At 47.0% G+C, this 19383-nt stretch overlaps 1 protein-coding gene across 1 annotated transcript in view; it reads right to left on the minus strand.

Moving 5' to 3' along the window:
- CLINT1 (clathrin interactor 1) overlaps positions 1–17396 on the minus strand; it is a 93815-nt gene extending 76419 nt beyond the window's left edge. The window contains exon 1 of the mRNA XM_073649875.1: positions 17188–17396. Coding sequence (XP_073505976.1) covers positions 17188–17228 — 41 coding nt within the window. The 5' untranslated portion in view covers positions 17229–17396. The remainder of the gene's footprint in view (positions 1–17187) is intronic.
- Between the last annotated feature and the right edge of the window lie 1987 nt (positions 17397–19383).

Below are 19383 nucleotides of genomic sequence, written 5' to 3' on the forward strand. Positions count from 1 at the left end.
GCTGTTAGAATACTAAGTAAAAAACACCCATAAACGAGTGGATAGCAAGTTGCAGGGACATAATAGACTTGTATGTGCATCAAAAGAAGTTTTACCTTGCTGTCGGGGGATGAAGGAATAAGGACCGAGCTTTTTTTCTGGATGAGTGCACTGATAATGTTATGACAAAATAAAAACAAATGAAGCTATACAACAGATCTAGACATATTCCATCCAGGCTAATTGTCACTATTGGTTTTTGTGTATCCATCACTACATCCAGCAGCTCAACAGCTGCAAAACTACAAGCACAAGCATGCATTTCGCAGCAGTTTTACATCACTGCAGTAAAGCATGTGTCATACTCTCTCCAGGAGCCAAACTAAAATGGTGTGGGACATTGCAGTGACCATGCACAATGACCTTGGCCAAGCACAACAGCTGATCATATTACCCCTGGCTGTTACAGGCCTGAGTACTCAGCGGCTCATACCAAGACGAGTGCACTATCTATACCCATTGCTTTCATGAATGTGCCAGTCCACAAAAACACAGTATAAAATGTCTAGATGTGCCCGTTACCCGGCTCCGAGAATTAGCCCTGCCCTTGTCCATAGAGACCTACAGCCTGCAGGACTATGTTATTACATCTCCTTGGCAGCAAAAAAGACTTGTACAAATAATAATGCCCATCATTGTCCGGAAGTTGGTAAAGAATAGCAGAGACCACGGAGGAGAGCATAAGAGCAACCACACATGCGTGTCCACCTGTCAGGAGCCTTCCACAGAGCAAACACTGCGTAATACTGGGATTTGCTAGAACCACAATCCTGGTAAACAGAGCGCACACTGCAGAGTTACCTCATATGAACTAAAGATTAGGTGATTGCCTAATTAGAAAGGATTTGTTTTGGGAAGTGCAATGTTCATAATTAAGACAAAAACAAAACGTGAAAAAGATTTCAAGTAGCTATTCTATTACACAAAGGCAAGCAATGCATTCTGGGAAGTGAGGGAAAGGAAGTTCTAGCACATATAGTCCTGGCAGAATGCAGAAGAGGAATAGAGTGGATGGCAAGTTATAGAGAAACTGAACAGTTTCTGGACAAAACGCAATCTGGCTCAGTCACCAGATTTCACAGTACAAACAGCAGACGTTATTAAAGGGACTGTCAGCACAGACTGACTGTTCAAACCAAGTGCAGGAGCTCGGTGCTTCAAGGCGGGGGCAAACATTTAAGTGCACTTTCCCACCTGCTGGTTCTCTCTTTATCTCACCCCTCCTCTTCTTCGATTGACAGGGAAGGGTGGAGATAGATGGAAACCAAGCAGTTGGGAAGGTGCACTTAAATGATTGGCTTGCGCCACGATGCTTGCACTTGGTTTGGACAGTCCCTTTGTGCTGACAGTCCCTTTGTGCTGACAGTCCCTTTGTGCTGACAGTCCCTTTGTGCTGACAGTCCCACAACTCCTGATGAGACCGGTGTACTTTTGAAAATCCATGACAAAGTGACTTCACGCAAATTAGTATAATTTTAAGAGTACAGATAGAGCTGGAGGTTGTACAGTCATTCTTATAAAGATTTTGTAAAGTACACCAGGCTATCCAGTCGAAGAGATCAGACCCGCTTTAAACAGGAAAATGAGACTGAAAATAATCCGTAAGTGACAGTTTCGAAAAGTAAATATTTCTTTGTAGTTCCTGTCTACAAGTCATAAAATAATATGTCAGGTGTTAAGACGTCACTTCAGTATATGACCGGGCGATTATGGGTGACAATTGTCTTGGGATCACTGAGACAATATAAGGTAATCATTTACCGCACAAAGGTATTAAGCATTAAATATTTCAACGCACAGCACGCATTAAAGCGTCCACACGCATCCAAGATTGGAGCAGGATCCGGCCAATCAACTAAAGTGTGCGAGGCTTTTTAAAAGGGGTTGTCCAGCAGATAGTCGATAAGTTGCTAATCGGTGGGAAAGGCACAGGAAACTTTTACCCTTGTGATAAAATAAAGCGGAAGGTCAGACGCCCGCTACATTCATTTTCCATGGAGCTGCCAGTAAAAGAGGAGAGCAGAGCTTGGCAGCCCTATAAGGAATGAATGGAGCAAGCGCACTGTCACTCCGTTCTAAAGGGGATATAAGTGCCGTATTTTGCCGATTGGTGGGGGTCTGAGCTGTAGACAACCCCTTTAGCTCTCACGTCATCAGCTTTTGAAGAGCCAGGTATCAGACATTTTAATAGGCCTGACTCTTCGTTCTCACATAGGTGCATCTGGCAGCAACTTACTCCCTTCTCCTCATGGAGAACACTCGGGGCGAGAGGGAATGCTATAGGCCGAACAGATGCCATCTTTATCAGATACAACTATACCCACCCTACAGTTCCTCTACTCCACATGTCAAACTCTGGCCCGCAGGGTGATTATATTTGGCCCGCGACGCCAGCACCTTCCGGTATCGCACTTTCAGCTGCAAGCAATGATGAAAGGAGCCATATACTCCTTCCCCCATCATTCTCCCTCTACATCTGATGTCTCAGCACAGTGGGTGCAATAACATCACAATGACCGCTGTGCTAAGCAATACGGAGAAGTGCAGAGCTTCAGAGCACTAGCTGCCAAGATCGGAGCAGCGGGGGAATGAAGATAGGTAGCTAATTATTTATTTATTTATTTTTATGTGGGGCCCGGCTTAGTCCGTGTGGAGGGCCGCGTGGAGGACCGTGTGGGGCCCATTATACTGTATAGAGGACCGTGTGGGGCCCATTATACTGTATAGAGGACCGTGTGGGGCCCATTATACTGTATAGAGGACCGTGTGGGGCCCATTATACTGTATGGTGGACCGTGTGGGGCCCATTATACTGTATGGTGGACTGTGTGGGGCCCATTATACTGTATGGTGGACTATGTGGGGCCCATTATTCTGTATGGTGGACTATGTGGGGCCCATTACTCTGTATGGTGGACTATGTGGGGCCCATTACTCTGTATGGAGGACTATGTGGGGCCCATTATTCTGTATGGAGGACTATGTGGGGCCCATTATTCTGTATGGAGGACTATGTGGGGCCCATTATTCTGTATGGAGGACTATGTGGGGTCCATTATTCTGTATGGAGGACTATGTGGGGTCCATTATTCTGTATGGAGGACTATGTGGGGCCCATTATTCTGTTTGGAGGATCATGTGGGGCTCATTATACTGTGTGGAGGACTATGTGGAGATCACAGCTGGGGTATCATACTGTGTTGGGGTCACCATACTACAGGGAGGGTTGAGTAGGGTCATTATACCGTGCGTGTGGAGAAATACACTATGGAAATATACTGTGTTTGTGGTCATTTTTGTTGGCATCATACTTTACCTGCATTTACTAAGTCAAGGTTTTTTATCCTTTGTTATTACATATTTAAGTTAGGTCATTGGGCCACATGCTTTTTACTGCTCTTACATAACATTATTCCAGTGTGCCCCATTTGTGATTATGTGCTAATTTTATTCTAAGATCTATTAATTAAAAATGTACTTCGTTCACGGGACAACCCCTTTAAGATTTTTTCCACACTAAAAGATAATCTTTATATTTGATTATAAGGAAAAACTTCAATTGTACACTTTTTTTTTAAATAAATATCAAGGTTAGCCTGCGATTTTGTCCCGATTTTTAATTTTTGCCCTCTTAGGCTAAGTGCCCACGATGCAGAAATGCTGCATTTATTAGGCTGTGTGCCCACTATGCATTTTTCAAGTGTTTTTGCTATGGAATTTCCGCAGCAAAAATGCTTAAAAACCGCTTGGTAATACGTGCCCCATGGTCCCCAATGATAATCCGTGCTGTGCACATGCTGCGGAAATTTCCGCTGCGGATTATCATTGCGGAAAAATACGCAGCATGTCCATTAATTTTGCGGACACGCAGCGTAATTGCCGCCATTGACTTACATTGAAACGCATATTATCCGTGTCAGCACATTTGTACACACAGATATTATGCGATTCTATATGCGGATGGTACCCGGGTCTTACCTTCCGATGGCCCCCCGGTCTCCATAGCGATGCGTCCGGTGTGTTGTACGGCTCGCGATGGTCTAAAAGAACCTTCCATGACGTCATTTAGTCATGTGACAGGTCACGCTGACATCCAAATGGTCGCGGCCGCTATTTAAATGTGCCGCACAAATCGGTGATTGGTCGCGGTCTTGGCCCGCGACCAATCACTGATCTTGCGGCTAAAGTTAACCACTACTGTGCTGATTGGTCGCGGAAGATATTTAAATTTGGTGCCCAAATCGGTGATTGGTCGCGGGCAGCGTCCGCGACCAATCAGCACAGCGGTATTTAACTTTTGCGCTAAGATCAGTGATTGGTCGGGTCCAAAGACCGCGACCAATCATCGAATCGTCTTGGTGAGGACTGGGGAGCGGCGCTGCCTGTGCGGCTATTTCCGCTGCGAGAACCCGGGACATGAGCGGGCGCTCGCAGCAGAAGTATCCCGACTCGCAGCGCCGCTCCCCGGTCCTCCCTTCCGCATGGATGTCAGAGACGCTGCCGGTCCTTCCGCTGCTACCGGCCGGGACATGAGCGCCTCGCGCCGCTCATTTCCCGGCTGCATCTCCGTCCCGCAGATGGGTCCGGCGGTCGGGGTCCTTCTGCTGGTACCGGCCGGGAGATGAGAGCCTCGAGGCGCTCATCTCCCGGCTGCAACGCCGCTGAGCTCCGTCCCGCAGATGAGCCGCTAACGGCCGCCATCTTTTTTCTGAAATCCCGCGGCGCTGATTGGCCGCTGCCAGACCAATGAGCGACGCGGGATTTCCTGGACAGACAGATAGACAGACGGGATAAGACAATTATATAGTAGATTTTTTACCATTCTTTTACGGTCACACTATATAAATCCATGCCGGTTGCATGGATTTATATAGTGTGACCAAGTTGTCAAGCACTTTCCAAGTGATGCTAAAATCGCTTGGAAAGCGCTTGTCAACCCGCATGCAGAAATGCAAGTGAAGAACGCTTGATAAACGCTTCTACCTGGCAGGAAAAACGCATGTAAAATCCGCATGCGTTTTTCCTGCCAGGGAGAAGCGGAAAAAATATGCAGCATTTCTGCATCGTGGGCACATAGCCTTAGTATTTGAGTTTGACATCCTGGCTCTAATCCAAATGGATCTTTTAACAATGACAGGTTCCTTTTAAATGAAGAAAAGGCCTAATAAACCGCTCAACCACTTAAGAGTGCAAACATAATAAACTGCAACCGAAATATAAAGCAATCCCGGCTGTAAAACATGACGGACGGTCGGAACCACACGGAAACTGCTTCTCGGAGAGGAAATAGCTGTTGTAAAATTTGAAAGCTCATTTAGGAATCATTACAAGACATGAAAACTTATATAAAATATACAAGAAAAAGCAGAGGTTATAACGTAATGTGTCCGCACGTGATGATGGCGCTGATCTCAATCGGCAACATATTACAAATTCGTTAAAATCGTCAGTGTGCGTATTTACCCAGAAGCCTTCTGTGGAGGCTGGGAAAAACAAACATGTAAAACCCCGAGAGGTGTTGAGAGGATTCAAGGGGTTGTCCATGTCCACAGGTCTCTTCTGGAGCAAAGAGATTTATATGTCAGGCAATGCACCCTGGGGAAAAAAAGCTATGCAAATTAGCTCTCCTCCTGTGGGAGGTGCCATTAGACTCTTCTCCAAAAAGGAGCATCATCCATTTGTACGTTGATTGGATAGAACATTTAGAGAATCATAGAATGTCCTCATAGAATGTCCTCAAAGAATGTCCGAGTTGGAAGGGACCTCCAGGGTCATAGTGTCCAACCCCCTGCTCGATGAAGGATTCACTAAACCATCTCGGACAGATGTCTGTCCAGCCTCTGTCTGAAGACTTCCAATTGAAGGAGAACTCACCACCTATTTACAACCACCCAAATATTTTTTAGGTCATCCTTGTAGCAAGAAAAAAAAACAAAAACAAGTCTGACCCATGGAGACATAAGCCAGAAGATCGGTGAAGGTGTCCTCTGATACCTGGCGCCAAGAAGCAGATCCCTACAATCCTACAAGGTGTGAGGTGCGGCCTCCGTGGAACAGACCGGTTTTTCAAGCACATTCCACAGATGCTCAATCAGATTAATATCTGGGGAATTTGGAGACGAGTCACACTTGGTCATGTTTCTCCAACCATTCCTGAACATTGGCATTAATTATCCTGCTGAAAGAGGCCTCAGTCATTAGGGATTACCGCTCTCATAAAAGGAGGGAACTAGGTCGGTACAAGGTTTAGGATAGGAAGGACTTGTCACTTCCGCAAGAACAAAACTGTCAGAAAAAGAAAATTCCAGTCTGATTGGATATGCAGCTGCAGGGAGAACATAAAGTTATATCCTCCCTGCAGCTGCTCACTTCCAACAGTTGGAAAGTAATCAGTAGTGAGCGCGCTGTAATAATGCCACCTGCACCCTGACGGACAGCCCGCTCTACAGCTAGGATCTCATTTATGGGGTAGAGAAGAGCTGAATGTTCACAGCTCCGATTGCAGGAAGCAAGCCTTCCAAGTCATGTGCAATGAAGCAGGGTGTAGACTCCCCGGCTTCGTTGGCACACTGCGCATGTACAAGGAAGATCCTGCTTTGCAGACAGCATCAGTACCGGTGTCCTCAATGCCTCCCTGGGCACGCAGTGTACCAATGAAGCCGGGGAGCTGGCTTTATTGTCCATAACCAGGAAGGCAAAATGTCGAAAGTTGATGACATTCGATTTGGATGTCAATCAAGAACCAAAGCAGGACTGGTGTGCTGTAATCAACACCCAGACCGGACAAGTCTTGGATAAATAGAAATTTGAGCAAGGCATAAAAGGACCCTCTTATAATCCAGGAATAGGTTATGGTGGCAGTTTAGGAGTGGCTGATAGATTCCTTTTAATACCTAATGATCCAATCAATGCCCCTAAATGGCGCCATCCAGTGCCCCTTACTTGCCCATGAAGTGCACTCCTGTGTGCATAAGCTTTTGTTTTTTCCTCCTGCATTTTTCCATGGTCGGATCCAAGATTCGGAGTCTGCCTGCAGCTAAACGTGGATAACACAAGGCATAATTCACAAAATACTATAATTACCTGGATTGCCCCGCAGCAAGATGAAGATTTACACATGGACTTTCTCTGGCTATATACGACCTGCTGAATGTACGCTCTATATATACGGCATACACAGCAGTCCCCCAATATACACTGTTAAGAAAGTGACTTGAATGGTCTCTGTAAGACGTATATCTCCTTATGTCATCCATAGGGCACGATCGTAAGAAAAAAAAAATACTGCATACCTTCTATGATGGTATAGTGATATATACACTCCGGTGGGTTCATCAGACCCTATGCGCATGCTTTGCAAAAGTTGCCTTAGAGGGGTTATCCCTAAAATGAGTACAATTTGCAAAGTACTTGTAAAAACAAGCAACTTTGCAATTCACCTCTTATTAAAATTCCTCTCTGCTCCCAAGAACGGACTTGTTACTTGGGTTACTGGCTACCTCTGCAGTCTATCAGAGGTGGCCAGTCTCTTTGCAAACGCTTCTCTGGATCCTACTTCAGCCCCCCTGCTCTCCTTCAATAATGTAGAGGCAAAGCTGTATCAGCTTGTAGCATGAGAGATGGTGCAAAGCTCAGGTCAACGGCTCAGCCATCCTGCTGGTCCGAACTGTCAATCATCGGGGAGCGCACCGTCACTCTCGTAAGCAGGGAGCCAGGAGGAGCAGTGCGCTCTTCAAAAATTAAGATGTGACAACCCCTTTTAAGTCAGCAGCCAATCTGGTGGACTTTAGCAGTATGAAGTCTCATAGATATAACGTTAGACACCAGGTATTTGCCACTAAGCTCACAATATGATTACAAATTAAAAAATAAATAAATAAATAAATAAAATAGAATAGTAGGAAAAAAATCCTATAAACCAGGATGGAGGACGCAGCAGGGGATAAAAGACGTGTCTGCGCCAAGTTGGCAAAGTTATTCTCATATGATGTGACTGGTATACATTAGGAGCCTGACTTTCTGCTGCGGTCCCTTTAAATGTATAATCCAGCAGGTTTATGATGAGACGTATAGCTGGCAACATCCCACCTGGAGGCAAATAACCAATGATGCATTTTCTGCATTGTCAAATGTAAGTATTAGTCATGAGATTATGAGCCCAGCGGCCTGCGGAGAGGCTCGCCCGGCGAGAGATGATCTGCGGGGCTGATAATCGCACAGGCACATCAGCGCGGCACAATGACAAAGTGTCATGAGATACTGTGTAATCAGATACAGCCACCGCTGAGCTCAGGAAACAGAAAAAGGGGACAGTCAGTGATTCATGAATTCTCCATGATGTCTGCTGTACGTCGTTTGTACCCATAGTGCACCAGTCACCGGCCCAGGGGGCAACATTTTACTGGGACATGACATAACATACCACCACCTTTACATTGTACCTTTTATTCCCGGTAACTTCACAATAAAGGTGTGTGTGTACATGAAGTATATGGTCACCACATTGTTCATGTTACATATATAGCGGAAGTCTGGAGGATAATATGCAGAGGCACTGAGCGGGGTAGCTGCGAATCCAGCACGGAGGAAATGAAATAAAACACTTTCTAGAAAGCTGTAACAAGGGTCAAAACCGCGGTGAGGAAGAGTCAGAATAGAGCACAAGCCATGCCTCCTCATGGTCCACTCTGCAAAAACTGATCAGAATAGGACATGCTCGGTGTCTCGCGGATCCCTTTTTAAAATGGATGTGTGTACGGACCAATGAAACACTTTCACAAATGGACAGCATACAGACGTAAAGAATGGAAGTGTCAATGTAGCTCAAAACAGTTGGTCCGGTCAAGGAAAATCTGCGGATATAAAAATAAAATAAAAGTAGCTATATATATTGTGTAATTCAAGAACAATAAATTACCCATAAAAAAATAAAAATAAGTTTTTGATCAAAACGTGATGTACAGGAACAAGGGGGAAAAACTCACAAAAACAAGATTTCTGCTGCGCCGACAACCAGCAGTGATCAGATATTTTATACTCTTTCGCTGACGAGGCCGTACGTCCCACCGTGTCCCCGGGATGTAGCTCTGAACCGGTTACTGTTTATTTCCTTTACTTCTGAAAGCAGCAGATGCCAGGCCAAGTTTCAGCATGTTCTCAGAAGTGATGCAACAGGTAGGGAGAGTCATCCAGAGGTACAGAAGTTACACAACTCACAATGGCGGCTTCACCAATAGCAGATTGTTTTCTTTCAGACCAGGGCACCTGTCAGGAGTAAACGCCCCTACAGCTGACACTCAGGGGGGAGCCCGGGGACACATACTGCAGCCAAAAAATATGATTTTTTTTGTTTGTTTTTTATAGCAAGCACAGGTGGAGCAGCACACACAGACAAAGGGGGCTCCTGCTCTCCTATTTCTATGTAACATATGTTCAGAAGCACTGAGCAGTGTAACTGTGAATCCAGCTCTGGAGTGGGTGAAATAAAACACTTACCTGAGAGGCCTCTTTATAATTTCTATCTCTCCCCTCTGCAACTTTAACAAGTAGCTATAAACTGATACCTCGCCGTGCTGGTAGGTCATTTTGTCCCACGCAAGGTGGACTAACTTTTTTTTCTAGAGTGGATGGAGAGGTCAGGTGGCAAGAGAAGAAAGAAGCAGATCTCTCTAGGATTGCACTGGGTGACAATTTGTGATCTCGGACCTACGTATGCAGTTGTCATTAGTAGATCACCGATACCATACAGGCATTCATATCAGCCAGCTTGCTCTTAAAACCAGAATACCCCTTTAAGGTATTTGGTCCAGTTCAAAAGCGGAGTCTAAATCAGGATCTGGCCATAGAAACAAAACACAATTCACAAGTAGAAGCCTTCTAATGCAGTCTAGAGACTCAGAGCTATTAGCATCTTAAGTGCCCGGAAAACAGCGAAAATACAAATTACAACTACAAAAGTGCAGTGAAATGACGCGGTGCTGTCACTCAGACCCCACAGATCTCATTACTGGTGCCTCAGTGGGTCAAATGCCAACAACTACTGTACATCATTATAAGAATCAAACTGAGCAAATCTATCGTTCTGCACAATATGAATCACCCATTTACAATCTGGGTACTTAAAGGGGTATTCTCACGTTAATAAACTGCATGAAAATAAGCAAGTTTGCAATTGACTTACTTTTTTTCATCTGCTGTCATCTTCTTGCAATGAGATCTGTTTTCTCACATAATGCACAGCTGGTTTCCATGGTGTTAGTTAAATTCTAGGAGAGGAGTTAACTCCTAAAATCCCAATCAGCTCTCCCCAGCCCACTGATTTTTATATAGCTCCCACTCAGCTCCTGATGAGCTGCTCTTATCAATCCTTTAGAATCACAATCCCCACAGCCATGTGCTTGTTTAAAGTGTCACATTATCTCTAAGTGTAAATATAGTGATACCAGTGTACACTCCAGAAGAAACCAGTGACAGATGAGTATTACAGCAGAACTTGTGCTACATTTTTATGCTCTAGTACTACAGTTCTGCTACTCACCAGAACTGTCAATGAACGAGGAACACTCCGCCCTTGTGTAAACCAGGAAGTGCAAGAAACTGGAAAGCCCAGAGCTACTCAAGAGGCAATTTGAGAATATCCCTTTAAATTAGTTTTCCACCAAAAGCACAGATTGCATACAGCCTAGTTTGACTTGCATTATAACAGGTGGGTTAGCTAAGACAGGAGAGAACCCCAACAGGTTATTGATTCAAGCCTCGACAAAACATTCGAAGATGGAAATTCCCCTCTAAGAGTCAAGATTCAGAGGATAGAGAGAATAGTGATCAGATAGCATCGTAAGTTTTGCATCCCAAACAGATGAGAAGCCAGAGAAGACATTTACAAAAACAGGGCACACGGAGTCATCTGGACTCCTTTCCAACCACCTACGCCTCATTTTAACATATGTAGAAATTTCCTAATAGGAACATCTATCATTAAAACTGATCCCTTAAAGGGATTGTCCATACAGGACTGTCTTTCTAAATGAAGCCACCAAGCTGATGCCATGATACACTGCACATCGTCCCTCGATGGCAAAGATCATCACATCATCTATAACCAAACTGAGAATAGGAGCCAAGCTGCAATTCTTGGCAGTGACCACTAAACAGTGTGTGGCGCTGTGCTGTTAAACTCTGTTCACCGTTTACATACAGTAGATTATTGGTGGTCCCGGAAGTCGGATCCCCCACAGATCAGATATTTAATCAATACACATCACATCTAAATTGGGCATAATCTGTCCAACACGTGAAATCTCAGGTGTCACGTTATCACGATGGAGAGGAATCTAATGGCTTTCAGGATATCGACCGGTCAGGGATTATGTAACGTTTCGCCATATGGGAGCCTGTAAAACGCGCCTGTGAAAAAAAAAAAAATCAATTAACCCTAGCCATCCATAATGACCAAGAAAAGCAACTAGTCTTAAAGGGCTTGTCCTGTTTCCACAAATAATGACTAGTCATTGGACATTTTGTATTGTACTCTCCGTATCTATTAAATACAATGAGGCGGCACATGGACAGTAACTCCCTCTGCCTTGGGGAGTAGTGACGGTCCCCAAAGGGAACCCTAACTGTAATGTCGGGAATCACTTATAACAACCATCTAGATGCTACTTCCTATGACTGTTCTTCCTATCAGGTCAGTCCACAAATGGACTTTCACGATGGATCCAATACACAAGTTTCAGCCTGTATTCTGCAGATGGGTCCTGCAGGAACAGCACAGAGAATATGCTCCTGGTCACAGATTACCCCTGCGTGAAAGTGAATCTTTCCCAAAAGTATCCTTATATTACTAAAAAATGAGTGATCGATGGTACAAATAGAAGGGGAGCGGTGAGGCATGTACCGTAGGTGGCGGGTCACCAGCACTTTGCACTGGGAATTACATCTATATACGACCAGTAATAGGAAACCCCAAGCTGCGTCTTGTAACTATTCCTCTTCCCATCCCAACCCTTAAAACCAAGGAGGAGCTTTCACTTTCAAAAGGAGAGTAATAATAACCTCAGGAACAGACGCATATCCCGGATCACTCCCGAGTCAGGTGTCAATCAACACAGACATCATCGCCTGTCCGTGTGGAGGTGCCCTTGGTACAGAGAGGACTCACACTGAAGAATGTAGGAGCTGGGTCAGCTGGCCATACACACATTCAGATATAGTCACATGGAGGTAGAGTCTGTGCAAAGCCATTTGCAGGCCTTGGTCGTCTGCGGCCATTGGACGGGAGCCCCGAGAGCCGCCACCTACCTACCGGCATCTGCGGCCATTGGACGGGAGCCCCGAGAGCCGCCACCTACCTACCGGCATCTGCGGCCATTGGACGGGAGCCCCGAGAGCCGCCACCTACCTACCGGCATCTGCGGCCATTGGACGGGAGCCCCGAGAGCCGCCACCTACCTACCGGCATCTGCGGCCATTGGACGGGAGCCCCGAGAGCAGTCACCTACCTACCGGCATCTGCGGCCATTGGACGGGAGCCCCGAGAGCAGTCACCTACCTACCGGCATCTGCGGCCATTGGACGGGAGCCCCGAGAGCCGCCACCTACCTACCGGCATCTGCGGCCATTGGACGGGAGCCCCGAGAGCCGCCACCTACCTACCGGCATCTGCGGCCATTGGACGGGAGCCCCGAGAGCAGTCACCTACCTACCGGCATCTGCGGCCATTGGACGGGAGCCCCGAGAGCCGCCACCTACCTACCTACCGGCATCTGCGGCAATTGGACGGGAGCCCCGAGAGCCGCCACCTACCTACCTACCGGCATCTGCGGCAATTGGACGGGAGCCCCGAGAGCCGCCACCTATCTACCTACCGGCATCTGCGGCCATTAGACGGGAGCCCCGAGAGCCGCCACCTATCTACCTACCGGCATCTGCGGCCATTGGACGGGAGCCCCGAGAGCCGCCACCTACCTACCTACCGGCATCTGCGGCCATTTGACGGGAGGCCCGAGAGCCGCCACCTACCTACCGGCATCTGCGGCCATTGGACGGGAGGCCCGAGAGCCGCCACCTACCTACCGGCATCTGCGGCCATTGGATGGGAGGCCCGAGAGCCGCCACCTACCTACCGGCATCTGCGGCCATTGGACGGGAGGCCCGAGAGCCGCCACCTACCTACCGGCATCTGCGGCCATTGGACGGGAGGCCCGAGAGCCGCCACCTACCTACCGGCATCTGCGGCCATTGGACGGGAGGCCCGAGAGCCGCCACCTACCTACCGGCATCTGCGGCCATTGGACGGGAGGCCCGAGAGCCGCCACCTACCTACCGGCATCTGCAGCCATTGGACGGGAGCCCCGAGAGCCGCCACCTACCTACCGGCATCAGTGGCCATTGGACGGGAGCCCCGAGAGCCACCACCTACCTAGCGGCATCTGTGGCCATTGGACGGGAGCCCCGAGAGCCACCACCTACCTACCGGCATCAGTGGCCATTGGACGGGAGCCCCGAGAGCCACCACCTACCTACCGGCATCTGCGGCCATTGGACGGGAGCCCCGAGAGCCGCCACCTACCTAGCGGCATCTGTGGCCATTGGACGGGAGCCCCGAGAGCCACCACCTACCTACCGGCATCTGCAGCCATTGGACGGGAGCCCCGAGAGCCGCCACCTACCTGCTGGCATCTGTGGCTCGTTTTTTGATTACCCGGCCTGGGGCAACATCACAACTAGGACTCATCAAAAGAAGAACCTGGAGGTGGGTAGAAGTTTTCAGGGCTCCCGTCCATCGGCCACAGATTACCCATATGGCCGATAAAACCAGGTTCTGCACAACAATTTGCATCGACTCTATTACGAGTTTGACCACTACTGACTTATCCTTAGGTCTGACAGGTCAAGGTTTGACATCCGGCACCCTCACTGATCAGCAGGTGTCGGCCGGAACTGCATAGCGCAGTCTACTGTATAGTGGCCGCGGTTGGGTACTGATTTGAATAGGGATTAGATATGCAGTACCCACCAGCAGCCACTATAGAGTTGAGGGAGCTGTGCTGTGCAGCTCCACAACTGAGCAGTACCAGCCACCGCTGCCAACGGGAACAGCTGATCGGCAGGAGCGCCCCCACCGATCAGACATAAGGATAGGCCATCAATGTAAAAGTAGTGGACGACCTCTTTAAGTTGTAAAAAAATAAGTGTATTTGCAGTAAAATCAGCTGCAGAAATTGAAGAGCGGCGGATCAGCCCCATTTTAACAGCAAATTTCCCCTCAGAAATTATGAAAATTTCAGTGCACAACAGCTGAAATCTCACATTGTTCCGACCAGTCTGGATTCCATAAGAAATCCACAGCGGCTGGTTCCCAATCTGGAATTTCCCGCTCACTGTAAATTCGAGGTCAAGCCATACAAACAGGCTCTGCTAGAAAAGGCCACCCATGGCAGGCTACAATGAGACAGAAACCCCCTTATCAGGTCACATAATAGGGTTGGCACTGAGATGCAAAGTGATCTTATAATGAGGAGATAAAACTCTAGATGGGGGGGGTGCACAAACTTCTTTTGATCCATGGACCACATATTTAAAAGGGTTACTTTGGTTTCTTTTAAATACTGTTTTCTCCTTTTGTAGCCACCGTTTGATCCTGGTGGCCCCCACAAAGAAGAAGAGGCATAAACATTCAGAGCAAAGGAATATATGGACCCCCATCTCAGCTTCATTCATTCTTTATGGTAGATAGGTTCTAATTTATCACCTCTCCTTTAAAGGGGTGTTTCAAAAAGTTAATCCAAGAGCAGAGAATGTTATAAAACAGGGAAATATTTAATTCTGCTGGACATCCCCTTTTAAATCCGGAGCACTGTGAGAGGCTAAACCAGTAGTATTGGGATATAGTCACATAGCGTAACACTAGGACACTGGCCCAATTCCTTCATAGTCAGCGTATCTATAGGCCTCAGAGCTGCGTGCATAGTTCTGCTCCATACCAGAGCCGCACCGAGCCCCTTGACAGCACCGGATTATGCCTCATCTCCTACCCTGGGGACAATTCTGCTCAGACTGAATATGATGTCCATGCAGAGTCAAAGCGGAGCAGACAGAGGAAATCTCTGCACGGCTCCATATAGTCCTACAGTAACCCCCACTGGAGGTTTTCATCAAGCGCTGGGAGCAAAACCTCTTTGTAATGTAGTGTTTGTTTGTTTTTTGATAGATGCACAAAAGTTTTGCAACATTTTTTCTTTAGCCCCAGCCGGCTGTGTGTGCCATATTACAACTCGGTGGTTGCACAACCCGCCGCCGGCACCTGACTTCTTACCTCCTGTTTACACTCCTGTTAGTTTACTTATTTAAAAAAAATAATTCTACTGTTTTAGTAAAAAGAAGAGATCAAATTCCAGGGGGCGATTAGGAGTCAGATGACTACAAATAACAAATTCCAGAAGCTTTCAGGGTGAAGGGTGGGGACACATTAGTAGCAGGTAACCAGCATATTCCCGCCAAAAGACTGAAAGGGAAACTGTCAGTAGGATCAACAGTCCCAAGCCGTCTATATGATCATGTAGGTCATAGGAAGCTGAATAAAATGATACCTTGATTTCTGTGATCCGATATCTTATTTCAGAGAAATCCATGTTTTTCTTAATATGTAAATGAGCTGTTAATATATATGGGCCGGACATAGATCTCCCCGAAAATCTGCCTCCGGAGCTTATTATAAATGAAAGGGGAGTTACCGGGGTGTGACATGTAATGACTGACGGTCTGCTCTCCTGATCTACATGTCTCACACTGGTAATGCCTTTCATGTAAAATAAGCTCTGTAGGTGGATTCTCAGAGAGATCTATGTCCGGCCCATAGATCTTAACAACTCATTTACATATTAAGAAAAACATAGATTTCTCTGGAATAAGTCATCGGATCACAGATATAAAGGTGTCATTTTATTCAGCTTCCTATGACCTACATGCCCATATAGACGGCTCATGAGAATTGATCCTACTGACAGATTCCCTTTAAAGGGGTTATAAACTTTTTTTTACCAATGGGTTAGAAAAAATTAAAAAGGCGCAGTATTCTCATCACTGATGCCCCCGTTCCGCTGCTGTCCCTCTACGCCGTGGCGTAACTTGAAGCTCCTTGGCCCTAATGCAGAATCTCTTCTCAATAGTATTAGTCCTCTCATATGGGCCAGAGAGACCTTTTGTGTCCCCCCCTAGGGTCCGGATGTGACTATATCTACTAATGTTATGCCCCTGATCCTTTCCTGTCCCACCATACAGAAAATAGTAGGACATGCCAGTCATCCTATCACTGGCTTTCGTGGCGACAAGCCTCCACCAGTGATTGGCCAGGTGGTATTCCCTGTGTGTCAGGAAGTAAAGACTGGCGAGGGAACCTGGGAATTGTTTCTAATTTTTTTTTTAACCTATTCTACTGGCAAAAATGGACAATCCCTTTAACATCTGCTGTTTATTTGCAAAAAAAGGAGCAGTATTTTCCCAGCACCGGGAAATGTGGTATTACATGGGGGCCTTATGGAGCCCACCAGACCAGTCAGTCTGCACAGAGGAGCCACCGATTCAGGCTCTTAGATGACAGACTGGTGGGGATCGCTTAAAAAGGGTCGCCAGGTCAGAGGATATTGATGATCTACCCTCATATTGGTGACGGGGGTCGGACACCTCCACAATGACTGGAGCTGCGGCGTTCTCTCCATCCAGGAGGTAATAACTGATGTCGGGTGTCGGACCTCCACCAATCTGATACCGATGGCCCATGTTAAAGGTTATTTCCGGACCGGATAACCCTTTTTTGGTGCATCCACATAGGAAAGAAAACAAATCACACAGCAAAATCTGCAAATACACAGAAGCTGGGCACAAGATTGCAATACGCCAAATACTGGAGGGGTGCAAAATTTACGTACATGACGGGGGCAACAATGGCGGTCGCACCGGGTCACCACTAATCATCACTGGATTATAGGTCACATGACCAGAAGCACAACATTATTGTATCAGTACAATATACAGCATAAATAGTGACGTCAGACCAGGTCAGGGCCGGGGTGAGGACATCTGACAGGCCCAGCCCGGAGTCGGTGCTCTGTACCCAGCCCTGCCTAGCACATCATTGCAACTTACGCTTTATCCACCAACTCCCGGACTTTCCACATGTTGAGCATCTTCGCTCCCGATCTCTTCCTCCGCTCCGGACGACTCGCTCTCCCCCTCTTTCTCTCTCACTCACCCGGAGACCTGCCGATGTCACTTCGCGCAACCGCTCCAGAGTCCCTACACGCAACGACAGCTTGCGCCTGCGCGCTAGCAAGCTCCAGCCGGCTGCCAACCACTCTGCGCAAGCGCGGCTGTACCATGTGTCGCTCGCCAACCAGATGACGCATGCGCTTAGGTGGGCGGAAGTTCGAAACTCCAAAGGTCTTGCGCTTGCGTAGTTAGAATGTCTAGATTACGCATGCGCGCTAAGGGTTCAGTTCAACCTGTGGTTTCCGAGTCTCCACGCAGGCAAACGAGCTCCACCTTGGAAGTGACGTAAAAGGCAGGTAACTAATGAAGGCGCGTCATGGTAACAGAATAATGACTAGTGCGTCACTCAGTTGTGGGCGTGACCATCACCATAAAAGGCCAACGTCAGCACATGTGACTCATTATCCTCCTGACTTCACTACCTGAGCCAGGATTTTAACCCTTTATGGAAAAGCAGTTGATATTTTTCTATTGCCTTAAAGGAGACATCTTTATTTTTATTTTTTTATTTTTTTGCTTTTGCACAGTAAAAACACTTTCCTTTTTTTTTTACAGAATTTCCCTCTAAATTTCAGATTCTCTTGAGTCTGAATTTTTTAAAGGATTCGATTTTCAAGAATCTGGTAAAATGGCGACCGAATGGCTACTATTTTTACTTAGATCTGTTCAGAGGTGATCCCGTTGACATGTCCTAAGTGTCATCAGTGTTAAAGTCCTAGACAATCCCTTTAAGGGTTATAAATCCTCTAACATTTACATTGGGGGTCAAAAAAAAACTCCTGCCTTTCTTGGGATCTTCATCTGCATAGATCAAACATTTTTATCTGATCCCAGCAGGTCATTACATGGGCTAAGCATTTCCCCCCCCCTAAGGGTATGTTCACACTTTGCATAATTGCTTTAGATGTTTTTTTTCCAGAAAGTTCAGCAACTTCTCCAAGTCATCTAAATTATCCCGGGTGAACAGAAGTGATTTTCAAGTTGCTGAAATTTATGCAACAAAATCTGCAGAGTGCGAATTCAGCCTAAGGCCACGTTCACACGTTCAGTATTTGGTCAGTATTTTACATCATGTCAAGGATGACAGCCAAGGGAGTAACGCAGTTCCCACCGCTGCCACTAGTTTGTCAAGGGACAGAACTCCGCTGCCTCGAATCGTCAGGACAATTACACAATTGACAGCAGTAGCTTCACTACTAGGCCAGTTATTGGGGAACTAACAGTGAGCGTATGGTATATACACCTTCTATTCCAATGCATGGAATATACACTGCTCAAAAAAATAAAGGGAACACTTAAACAACAGAATATAACTCCAAGTAAATCAAACTTCTGTGAAATCAAATTGTCCACTTAGGAAGCAACACTGATTGACAATCAATTTCATATGCTGTTGTGCAAATGGAATAGACAATAGATGGAAATTTTTGGCAATTATCAATACACACTCAGTAAAGGAGTGGTTCTGCAGGTGGGGACCACAGACCACATCTCAGTACCAATGCTTTCTGGCTGATGTTTTGGTCACTTTTGAATGTTGGTTGTGCTTTCACACTCGTGGTAGCATGAGACAGACTCTACAACCCACAGAAGTTGCTCAGGTAGTGCAGCTCATCCAGGATGGCACATCAATGCGAGCTGTGGCAAGAAGGTTTGCTGTGTCTGTCAGCGTAGTGTCCAGAGGCTGGAGCCGCTACCAGGAGATAGGCCAGTACACCAGGAGACGTGGAGGGGGCCGCAGGAGGGCAACAACCCAGCAGCAGGACCGCTACCTCCGCCTTTGTGCAAGGAGGAACAGGAGGAGCACTGCCAGAGCCCTGCAAAATGACCTCCAGCAGGCCACAAATGTGCATGTGTCTGCACAAACGGTTAGAAACCAACTCCATGAGGGTGGTATGAGGGCCTGACGTCCACAGATGGGGGTTGTGCTCACAGCCCAACACCATGCAGGATGCTTGGCATTTGCCACAGAACACCAGGATTGGCAAAGTAGCCACTGGTGCCCTGTGCTCTTCACAGATGAAAGCAGGTTCACACTGAGCACATGACAGATGTGACAGAGTCTGGAGACGC

The sequence above is a fragment of the Phyllobates terribilis genome, unplaced genomic scaffold (assembly GCF_046119375.1).
Source record: "Phyllobates terribilis strain yellow unplaced genomic scaffold, ASM4611937v1 Scaffold_10__3_contigs__length_209671492, whole genome shotgun sequence".
In the NCBI taxonomy this organism is placed as follows: Eukaryota; Metazoa; Chordata; class Amphibia; order Anura; family Dendrobatidae; genus Phyllobates; species Phyllobates terribilis.